General features: G+C 35.6%; 1 protein-coding gene across 19 annotated transcripts in view; it reads right to left on the bottom strand.

Moving 5' to 3' along the window:
• The window catches only part of PHF20L1 (PHD finger protein 20 like 1), a 132,008-nt gene extending 120,270 nt beyond the window's left edge, over positions 1-11,738 (bottom strand). For 9 of the 19 annotated variants that reach the window (XM_078153744.1, XM_078153753.1, XM_078153755.1 and 6 more), the window contains exons 1-2: positions 11,423-11,736; positions 8,822-8,941 (exon numbers count right to left, since the gene is read on the bottom strand). In XM_078153744.1, the coding sequence (XP_078009870.1) occupies positions 8,822-8,904 (83 nt within the window). In that variant the 5' untranslated portion in view covers positions 8,905-8,941; positions 11,423-11,736. Of the gene's footprint in view, positions 1-8,821; positions 8,942-11,422 lie in introns of all 19 variants that reach the window. The other 10 variants (XM_078153742.1, XM_078153749.1, XM_078153754.1 and 7 more) reach the window with 4 other exon arrangements.
• Positions 11,739-12,133: the final 395 nt, after the last annotated feature.

Genomic DNA, 12,133 nt, shown 5'->3' with positions numbered 1-12,133 from the left:
GTTTATCTCCTCTCAACTAAATATATTATAAGCACCCTGAGGAGATGGACCATATCTTAAATTTCTATATCCCCAATAACTAAAATAGTGCTGACTACATAGTATTTAAAAATACTTGTTGATATGAATTGGCAAATCTGAAACAATTACTATACAGAATAGTTTCATAAATAGAAAGTAAAAAAAATACTGAGAAAAGCAATTATTTCAAGACATTTAGATAATCTAACTTTTGTTGCTACTTGAAGGATGGCAAAATACCTCAGGGTTCAAATACTTTTTATATGCCTTTATTGCTAGCGAAGCAACTATCTACAATAACAATTTATAACATCAAGTAAAACACAGCACATAACAAAAATAAAGAAAATGCCACAAAACTTTTTCATGTCTCACATCATAGTTAACAAATATTAATGATTAGATGAACACCCAGCATAGAATGTTAGTTATTTGACTTTATTATCACTCAAGCATAAGAACTATTTTATTCAATACAGCAAACATCTACTAAGTGCTTTCTGTGCCCAAGTCATTTTATTTGAAATTGCTGGTATAACGTAACAAATCCACATCGAGAAAAGTATTACTTTGACTGCAACTGAGTAAATACATACGGAACTCTATTTTTTTTTAACTAAGAGACATCCCTACTTTTAGAAATGTTATAAATATACTGACAAAATTATATTTGTGAATTGAATAATCATAAAACAAGTATAAAATCTATCCAAAACTTCTTAAGGCTAAAAAAAAAGTTAACCATATATATATTACTATGTTGACTAAAGTTGTTGCTAATAGTAACTAACAAATCATTCACATTAGGTCTCTTCCAATTATGGAAAAGTTACTCTCTCCAACTCAAACCTAACACTGGACAAAATGATCATATAAAAAGCTTTCACTGTATTATTCTTAGATATTATTATTTTGACTAAAGTTTACTACTATTCAGTTAAAATGATGGGGTAGTTAAAACAATTAAATCAGAACTTCATTCAAGGGCATAAATATTAATGATTCTACACGACATCTACTAACAATTCCATTTCCTGGAAGATTATAAAACTGTAAAATATAAATATTTATAAAATATAAAAATAAAATACATAAAAGATAAAAGATTATAAAATATTTTGGGTTTAGTCAAGACTTTTTTTACCTTTACTCAAATACAAAATCTAACATAAAATAGCTACTGACTTCACAGCTTGATTTTAAAATGCATTCTTTTTTGCTCCTTTTTAAAATCTTTCCCAAGATAAAACAATTTTTTACTATTTATTCAGTAAATATTTGGGCATCAAAAGTGAATATACTGTAATGCAAAATGAATGACATAAACAGTACTAGAAAGAAAAATATAAATAACACTATTTGCTCTCCCAAGAGTAGAAGCTAATTATGTTGCTAAGTAATTTGTAACTTTGCTATAGCGCTGAATGAGTAGTAAATCTTTTCCTCAGGGGATCAGGAGGATAACACTAAATAAGAATCATTTCACTTTTTACAAGTGGTAGGCAAGCAACATCATATAGAAGAAAAACCACTGGATTCAGTAGTTAGGAGATTCCAATTCCCACTTCTAATTCTTTAGAACCTTAGTCCTTTATTCAATAAAACAAATTCTAACACTTATACTACCTACCTGGCAGTACTGTTGTAAAGAAAATGCTTTGTACAGCTTGAAACTCTCTGTAAACATGATTAAAGAAAAATATTCCTTAAATTCTGAACACTAAAATAGTCTGATAAAATATATCAAATGTCATGTACTGAGTAGTATAATCTAAAGTACTGTCATAACATATGTATAGATTTCCTTTCAATCATACGTAACAGTTCTTCCTATGGTAAAATGTTATTCTCTTGAACAGAGATATCAATGATGGCCAATCACTGACAAAACTAAAACAGGGTAACTCTTATTATCAAATATCAACAATAAAATGGAGCTCCAGGGAATACAAGCATATCATGTTTCATAATACAATCCAAGTTTCATCAATTGTATTAGTAAAGGGAAACTGAAACATGGACCATATAAAAGACCTAATAACTTAAATATTTTCATTTGTCTCAAGCATATTTTTGTACTCATGTTTAGGCACAGGAGTACTTACAGACTCCAAATTACTTCAAATAAAACAATAAACAGATAACATGAACTTACTCAGAAGCAGCTTAGATATCTATTTTTCTTATTCTCCCTACTCAAGAGCTCCCTAAAACCCAGTTCTCCAAGGAATATGACGGTTCTAAGACTGATGCAAGATTTACCCTGTTTCAAACATTTCCTGATGCAACTATGTCTACATGTTTAGCTATCAAAGGGCTTTCCAAAATAAAAAAATAAACAAAAGCTAAAATGTTATATTTAAGCACATTTAAATAATTATTAAATAGTGCATATCCTGTATGTCAACTAAAGCTGCTGTTAATGTAAAAGAAAAAAAGATAACCACAGATAAACAACTAAAAAAAAAAAAAGAGGTTCCAAATTAAGCACTGGCAACACTAAATTTCTATTTCCTCACTCAAAAAGAGCTCAACTGTTCTTGTGTGTTAAGCTCTATTGCAGTAATCTGGTTAATGGACAACGCATATACTTTATCATGTTCATTCAAATATCCAAATGAATCTTGAATATCAGTGATTTGGATGTTTCCTTCAGTGACACAAATCACGAACCATCTACACCACGCTGTCCTATGTTACTGTCATCCATATTCTCCCCTAAGTTCACCACTTAATATGCAGGTGGTCTTCCTTGCTTTCTTATAACATCAGGAAGATATCAGTGGAGCACTTGGGCTGTCTACCTGCTATTCCTCATGTTCACTATGTGACTAGCTCATATTCTTTCACAACCATAAATTTCCTTGACAGCACTTTTAAATCCTATTCTTCTGTTCCCAAGAGGTTATACATTGTAGCCTGCTCAGTCATTTGAATCTCTCTATTGCTCTCAGTGTGATACTCATTTTTAATTGTTAAGAGACAGTTATATTCTGGGTCTTAAGGTAATACAAAACTGGTAGAATATTGGTATTTAAAATATGGCTCTTTGTTTTGGTGAGAACTTTGGGATCATTAAAGGAGATCCACAATTTCCTGAAGAAAGGACAGCCTACTCTTTTCATTTAATTCTGGACCCAACTACTTATCCATTCACACTCTCTGTCCCAAATATACAGATTTATCTATATATCTATAGATATACAGATTGTCAAGCTCTCTAGGTAGTCAAATCAAATGCATGGCATGACTCGGGATATAAACATTCTTCACTCAATTTGTTCTTTCCTGTGAAGATGATAAGGTCAAACTCTTTTTTTGTTTATTTGGTTTTTTCTTTGGTGAGGCAATAGGGGTTAAGTGACTTGCCCAGGGTCACACAGCTGGTAAGTGTCAAGTGTCAGAGGCTAGAGTTGAACTCAGGTCCTCCAGACTCCAAGGCTGGAACTCTATCCACCGCACCACCTAGCTGCCCCCATAAGGTCAAACTCTTTTGTGTGGCTAGGGGTGTTTTCAGGAAGTCATGCCACGTGTTACAGTGCTTGATGCAATCAGCACAATGTCATCAAGAAGCATCTAGAGGACTTCATCATCCACAAGGAAGTCCTCTCTAACATAGTCTCTGTAACTGGTTCCTCTACATCATAATGGTGAACACTTGGTAAGAACACTCCTTGTTTTATGCCTCAACTGAATTTTTATGATCAGAGGGCTGTAAAACAAAATTATTCTGATCATTTCATTATTCATTCAAGGAATCTTCAATATTTGGATGTAAGGGACATACTTTATTGGAATGCAATCTTTAAGTGTTTTCCTCTATAGAATCAAAAGCTTTTTTCCATAATCAACTAACAATAAGCACAGTGGGGTCTTGCATTCTCTACATCTTCTAATCATCTCCAAGTAAACATATAGTCCCTTGTTGAATATTATTTGCAAAACCCTTGCAATTTCCTATTTATATACTCTCATCAGGAACACTCTTAATACACGTATAGATGAATATTAAAGATTTTATATGGATGGGAAAGGAAGCACATAGGTTAGTAGCTGCTGATGTTCTTTTAGTCATCTCTTTTTCAGTGATAAGATCTGAATTTGTTTTTTTTTTCCTATACCTTTGGGACATGTCCCTAACGTAGATACCTTGTGAATAGATACTTCAGTGCCCACACAACAGTGTCTATCACATCCAGTATGGATTCCTTCAATGCAGATTTTGTCCAGCTCAGGGCTTTTCCCATATTAATTTACTTTGATGCCATTTCTACCACCTCTATAAGCACAAAAGGGGACCATGATGTTAGAACCTAACTGTGGTGGCTCTACTGGACTGGAAGATGAGAAGTCTGCTAAAAACAACCCCCAACACACACAAAAAAAGAAAAAACCCTTTGTACATCTTTTCCAATGTTCTTGTTTTGCTCCTTCCATTTTCATCCTTAAAAGTCCTTGGCATGACTTTGCTTTGTTGGCTAACTGAGCTTATTTTAATGTGGTTTAATGTGCTTTATGAGGTGTTATTGCTCATATTCATCTGTATACCTTCTGAGTAAAATTTTAAAAACAAATTTATATTCTTGCTGCCTTGGGTAGTCATCTCTCTTGCTTTAGCAATGACTGCTAAGGCATTTTTAGGATCTTTGGGCTGCTCTGTTATGATAACTGATTGGTATCAGACAAAAGTGTATATATAATTATCAGTGGTGATGTTGCTTCTGCTGTCCGTTATTCATTTTTCGTTATCATTCATTCAAAAAGTTCAGGATTCAGTGATGACAAATGCATCCTATATTTTTGTTCTTTGTTACTCTTCTACTTTCTTATTTGTTTTTTTAGTAATTCTGATCTTTGTTTTAATAAGTCAGTAGTCTAACTACAACATAAACAGCTGATTCAGAGATGACTCCTATACAAATGAGTCTTTCTGTACCTATTAAAATATTATTTTCTGTGATTCGGTGCTTGACATACTGGCACTAATAATTTTTTTGAAGTATTCATGAGGTAAATGTGTGAACCTTCTGCTGTGAAGTCTATAAGTATTTGTCTTCTCTCATTCCTTCTTCCTAACCTATACTTTTGGATGCATTTTTCACCATCCCTACCTAAAATGTATGATTTAATCTGGAAGGTCTTATTGATATCTCTGTACAATTTATCTACCTCTTCATCTTTTTCAATAAATGTTAGTGCACAAACTATATTTATTTTCACAGCTGTCATTCTGCTAATACTTTAAGCACTACAGTACGAGGTGATCAAATGTCCTATGAAATAATATTTCTACTTGCCTTCAAGCATATGATACAACCAAAGCAACCATCTCCTTTCTGTGCCTTTTTGGAGTAAACTTTCTTTTTAATTATGTACTTGATGAGGATCCAACAGCAATTTTTTATGAAACAAAGAACAGAAAAGGACGGAAACTGACTCTCTTTTACTACATCTTGTTTTTTTAAGTAAATATTAAACTTAACATAATATTGAAACTTCTGAATTTGTTTATGTCCACTTCTGAACTTCATTTTGCTCTCTTCTATGTACCTTTAAATGTCTCTTTCATGCTCTTTTCTTCCTTTTTCTTTCTAGCACTGTCACTACTCTCTCACTCTACTCACAATTTTCTGCCTCTCTCCCAAAATTAAAAGCTTCCCCTGCAACAAACAAGTATAGTCCACCAAATAAATTCATACACTAGTGGTATCTGAAAATGCATGTCTTATTTTATCCATCCTATCTATATGAAGAGGTAGGGGACACTCTTCAACATCAGCCTTCTAGAGTCATGAAAGTTAATTTTGCATTTATCAATGTTTTTAAGTCTTTCAAAGTCATTTTCCTTGCTGTATTGTAATTGTATTGTATATCATAATAATTATATAAACTGTTTTCTGGATTCTCCTCACTTCACTCTATATCAGTTCACACATGTCCTCCAGGTTTCTCTGAATCTGTCCCTTCAGTCATTTCTTATGGTACAATAATATTCCATTCTTTGCATATAGCATAATTGGCTGTTATTTCTATTTTATTAGACACCCACCTAGTGTCTAATTCTTTGCTATTAAAAAAAAGTTCTATAAATGTTTTTGTACACATGCGTCCCATTCCTTTCCCTTTGATCTTTCTGGGGAGATCTTTTGTAAATACACTTGGACCTAGCAATACCATCTAATAACATTATTGCTGGGTCAAAGAGTACAATTTAGTGACTTTTAGAATACAGTTCCAAACTGCTTTCCAAAACATCCAGAACAATTCATAGCACTATCAACAGAACATTAGTGTGTTGGCTCTCCTCATCGTCCTTCTACCTCCAACAACCACCATTTTTTTCCTGTTGTTATCTTTGCCAATATGATGGGGATAAGGAAGAATATCCCAGTTCTTTTAATTTGCGATTTTATCATTAGATATCTGGAGCATTTTTTTTCTCATATCGATCTTTCTCATTAATTCAGAACTGCCTATTCACAGTCTTTGACCCTTTATCTACTGGGAAATGACTCTTGTTCCTACATATTAGTATCAATTTCTTATCTATCCAGAATGGCAGACCTTTCCCAGAGAAATTTTTTGCAAAGTTTTTTTTTTGCAGGTAACTGTTTCTCAATTCAATTTTATGTAATCAAAATTGCCTACTTTTCTTCAGTGATTATTTCAATCCTTTCTTTGATCAAGAACTCTCCCCTATCCAAAGTTGTGAAAAAAAATCTTTCCCTTCTCTAATTTACCTATGATTATGAACTTTTATAATTTCTAGATCAGAGGCATCAAACACATGAGTTACGGGCCCATTAAACTGCTGAGCATGGCCTGAACCAGATTAAAATGTAACTGGAGAATATTTAACAAAATAAATACAAAAACAACAAAACACAGATAATATTACATCGCAAAACTAAGTCAACATATGTGACCCACAGAGATTCTTATGTCTGGAGTAGTGGCTTCTGTTTTTCTTTGACTTGGACACAATTGATCTAAATCATGAATTCATTTGGAACTTATGATAAAAGATGTGAGATTTCTATCTACACCTGGTTTCTCCAGGTTTGTCCAACCTTCCCTGGAGTTTCTGTAAAATAGTGAGTTCTTACCTCAGCAGTTATTACAATTGGTATTACAAAACTACATTCAATTGTTTCCATGTCTTTGTGTACTCAATTTGTTCTGCTAAACAACTTTTCTATTTTTTAAGCAGTACCAAATAGTTTGGTGATTACTGATTGTAGTATGGTTTGAGATCTATTGCTATTAGGTTCCCTTCCTTCCCACTTTTAAAAAATTATTATTTTTTTGATACTCTTCAGAGTTTGTTCCTCTAAATGAATTTTGCCATTATTTTGTCTAGTTCTAGAAAGTAATCCTTTGGGAGGGTAGTCTGCTTGGTATGGCAGTGAAATCTGTAAAATTAATTTAGGCAGCATCGTCATTTTTATTATTTTAGCACAGTCTAATTATGAACAATTAATGTCTCTCCAATTATTTAAGTCTTCAATTATTTCTAGAGTGCTTTGTAGTTGTATACACAGGAATTCCTGTGTGTCATGGTTAAGCAGACTACCAGGTATTTTATACATTCTAGTTATTTTAAATACAATTTTATTCTCTCTTTCCATTAAATTCTTTTTGTGCTAGAGAAAGGCTGGTGATTTTGTTTTTGTGAGTGTATTTTATATCCTACTACTTTACTGAAGTTATTGTTTCAACATGTTTTAATCAAATCTCTAGGGCTGTCTAAATAAACCTCACCTCATCAGCTAAAAGCAATACTTATTTCTTTCTCTGCCTTTTCAAGAAGTGCCTATGAATCACCCTTCTATTTAGTTGCAACTTCATTCTTTCTTCTGGTCTTTTACAAAGTCTTATTCAAATGCCTCATCATGTTGTAGAGGTAACCCCGGGTTCTCAAAGGCTATGCTCAGCAAAACGTAAGATCTAGCAGGTTTTTACCATGATGGAAAAGTTTCAGGTATGGTCCTTGCAACCAAACCAAGATATTTTCCATGGATGAGCCTAGCTAGGTATCAGAAAAAGGCAACATAAGTAGGCTGGACATTTTATGGTGAAATTACTTGGCTACGACAACCAATTAAACAAAAGAAAAATACAAAATGCCATTCAATCCGGTGCATCTCCTTCCTGCTTCTGCACTGAAAATTACAGAGTGGCAGAAAAGAAGGCAGAGGGCACAAAGAATCACATAGTTTGTAGATAATCTAAAAATGATATTTAACTGCTAGTAATCTAAAGGTACAATCCATACCCCCAGCCAAGTGGACACAGTGTTGGAGGAGTAAATTATGTTCATTCAGGAAAATAAAACTATGAGCAAATTATGTATGACTCCTTTGGAAAAGTTTAATTTTGACCATTAATGTGTTGTATATGGCTGAAAATCCTCGATAACGTATTGTAACTGCACATTTAAAATATATGCAAAGAAAGCAAATTATATATTTATTACAGAACATACTAAAAACTTGAGAAGGCAAGCTTTAGAGACAAAGCCCCACAAGGTTCATATGTTTTAACATATTCTAAATCCCTCATATCCTATGTGTTTATTTCAATGCCACAGATACTTAAAAAGGTTTTATTTAATAGCTTTATATAAAAAAAACAAAATATATTAAAATCGTGAACCTAAACTTTTTATTTTAAAGAAAAAAACTAAAAGCTCACATGTTTTTAAAATAAAAATAATCTAATGATTGGGGCAGAATTAGTTAGGACACAGAACTGCATGCTACAAATACTCTGAGGTGAACAAAGTCTATGTTTTTCATACCATTTTTGTAAGTAGTCCAGTGCCTCCAAACGAGCACCAATCTCAAAAGTGATTCCAGGACGATTTGGGGGCTTTTTGCTCATCTTGAGAGTCTGTCCTTCAGTTTTCTCTTTTCACTACCTCAAGAGAAAAAAATTGTTAGATTCCAACATGACATGCATGGTATAGGTAGGGAAAATAAACAACAAAAAAAATTCAAATAGAATATTTTAAAAATAAAACTGGAAATTTCAACAGTGACAATTTAGAGGATATTTAAAGATACTTTAACATACAGATTTGTTTAATTTACAGCCAAATGAGTGACGGAAAAGTATATAGAATATACATTACTCAAGTTACAAAATGAATTCTAATTTTGATTTGAAGTATGAAGAGTTATGCCAATAGAATCTGCTAAGAAATAAATGAACCAGTTGAAATCTTAAATGGAGTTCATCAGTCATAACAAGTCCCTGAAAAGGTTTTAACCCATGCAAAAAACATCAATTCTTGCCAATCTAAATTACACAAGTATCTCAAAAAAAATTTAAGAGTTTTAAATAAAGATTTCATATTAACTACCAATTAAGTGGCAAATGATAGATAATACAAAGATTTTAATTTTAAAAACTGAGATGAATGAGTTAGGTGAGCCTCCTTGATTGCATTCCAAATCAATTCAAATAGAAACAAACACTGTAAATTGCTTAACTTTTAACCTTGTGAATAGTTGTGTATGCTATATATCAATATAAGAATTACCACTCTGATAATAAAAATGTTTGTATCATCAAGATTAAGAAAACTTTACAAAATAACAGACTGCTTTTGATTATCCACATGTGAATTATTCATTTTAAATCTTGCTTCCTTGGTACCACTTCTTCCTTTTACAGGACATGCTTAGGGATATATAAACTAATTACATTAGCCTGAGCAAAACGCAATTGGAAAGTTAACCTGATGCTAGAGCAAAAAAAAAATTCTAAAACCCAATATATTCAAATTATTATTTTGAATGATCAACAACTGCTCTACTACCTTTTGGATAAATAAAAATTATTTGTACCTTTTTGGGAAAAAGTTCAAAAAAGGAGGAAGAATCTCCAATAATCTATGATTCTCATATCTCCCTTCAGTAGGTAAGGAAAATAACCATATGTGATTAAAAAAAATGTAAAAAAATAGTTAAATACTCAAAATTCAAAACTGGAGAGTCAAAATTGGGGGAAGAGTAGAAGGGAGATTTTAAAGCCAAGCAAGGATACCTTTTTTTTTATTATTATTAAAGGTAAACTTACATTATTAGGAAAATGAAAAAAAGTAAAAAAAAAAAAGCAAAAACCAAAGGAGATTTGGGAAGTACATGCTGAAGTGGCTACATATGTGACAACACCTGAAAAGTTTAAGTAGATACAAAATTATATAATTTTACTCTTTTGTCAGGTTCCTCACAGGGTGTACATGATGTGTAAACAGTCAGCAAATGGGGTAGCATGCTAAGTTTTTCAAAGATCACAACAAGATGAAGACCATCCTGGTGAGTAATAAAAAACTCAGCTAGTCGATGGAAATATTTAGGAATAGGAGAAACTAGGAAGATGTCATGAGAAAGATGAATTAAGGTCAGGAATACAAAAAAACTGAGGCAGTAGCTACAAATAATAACACACAAACCAATGAGGAAAGAAGGAAATTGAGTACGAGTGTACTGCAAAGAGAGCCTAAAGATGGGACAAATCCTCAAAAGAATATTGGGTAGAGGACAGGGAAAGGGAGACTGCAAGAGGGGGATGAGTGGTGGACCCTCAAGGGCGAATAAAGGGGGGATGGGGGTGGGGATTAAGCCATAAAGAGAGTGGAGATGACTGACCCGAAACGAAGAGGAGAGAAGCAAGAAAAATGGGGGACTAAGGAAGAGGTTGGGGAAGACAGCAAGATGGAGTGGGAGAGGGGAGAGCAAGCAAACAAGCCTGGAAGAGGGTAAAGCAAGACTGGATGGGAAGGGAAATAAACGAGAAGGAAGGAGACAAAAAATAAATAAAATAAAATGAAGAAGAAGAAGAAGAAGAAGAAGAAGAAGAAGAAGAAGAAGAAGAAGAAGAGGAGGAGGCGGTAGGGAAGACTGGAAGGTAAGAAAAACTGTGGGAGTGAAGGGAAGGAAGCCAAGAGGAGAGTCAAGCAAGGTTGGGGGAAGGGAGGGAAGGAAGAAAAGGGGATAGGCGAGAAAGAATGGTCAGAACAAAAAGAAAAGGGCAAGAAAGACAAGACAGAAAGGATGTCAGGGAAAAAAAGGTAACGCGAAGAACGAAGAACCAAGGTACAAGGGATGACAGCTAAAGTTAGGGGAAAAGAGAGGCAGGAAGAAAAGGTAGAAAAAAAGCAGAGTCAAGGCTGCCAGGTTTGACATTCCCTGGGACCTCAGCAGGGGGTAAAGGAGGCAGGCAAGGGGAAGGGAGGGAGCGGCTGAGTCTGGACAAAGGGGGCGGAGAATTACTGGGCGAGACCGGGGAGGGAGAGCAGAGGAGGGAGGGAGGGAGAGATAGACAGACAGACACCCGGCGCCGGGGGCTGTCCTGGCCGGGGCCCTGGCCAGGCCTCGCCGCTCCCTCCTCTTACCGACTCGGCCTCCTCAGCTCCGCTCCGTTCCGTTCGAGCGGTTGGGCCTGGCCGGCGCCGGCGCCGGGGCCCGAGCCCAAGCAGGACAGCCTGCCCGGGTCTCCGCCTCGGCCCCGGGGGCGAGGAACCAGGGCGAGCGTGTGTCCACAGCGCCGGTGTCCGGTGTGTGGGGGAAGAGAGAACGGGCTCAGTCTCCTTCAAAGCCCCACATCGCCCACAGCCGCCTCCGCCTCCAGCCTCAGCCGCCGCCTCCCTCCCTCCCTCAGCAGGGAGGCCAACCCTGACGCGACGACGGGCCCGCGTAATGTCACCGGCGTGCGCCGCGCCGGAAGCCGGTCCGGGCCAGGTCACGTGACGCGTGGAGGGGTGGAGCACGGGGGACATTGGCGCAGGCCCTCTGGGGAGGAGAGCGTCTTGCGACAGTTGCTTTACGTTTTGCGGGGGAGGGCGTTTTCTTGGGAGCGGAGGGTTGACAGTTGTCGCTGTGGCGGTTGGGAGGAGCAGGGCAAAGAAAGAAAACTCAGTTAAAAAGTTGATTTTTTTTTTTGGCAGAAACCCTCATCATATTTGTAGAGGAGCCCTTGTCTATCTTGACTACCCCCTTGTCAGTGTTATATTGATATTCCAGAACTGAAACGCTGGATTTAATTTTGAGGGCCTCTCCATCTTTCCTAGGGTCCTCTTCTCTAGACTCAGCTGAAAAGCCACCTC

Source organism: Phascolarctos cinereus, unplaced genomic scaffold, assembly GCF_003287225.1.
Source record: "Phascolarctos cinereus isolate Bilbo 61053 unplaced genomic scaffold, phaCin_HiC Scaffold_4;HRSCAF=312, whole genome shotgun sequence".
Classification (NCBI taxonomy): domain Eukaryota; kingdom Metazoa; phylum Chordata; class Mammalia; order Diprotodontia; family Phascolarctidae; genus Phascolarctos; species Phascolarctos cinereus.
Note: the sequence above shows the minus strand (reverse complement) of the source record. Positions and strands in the feature narration are given on the sequence as shown.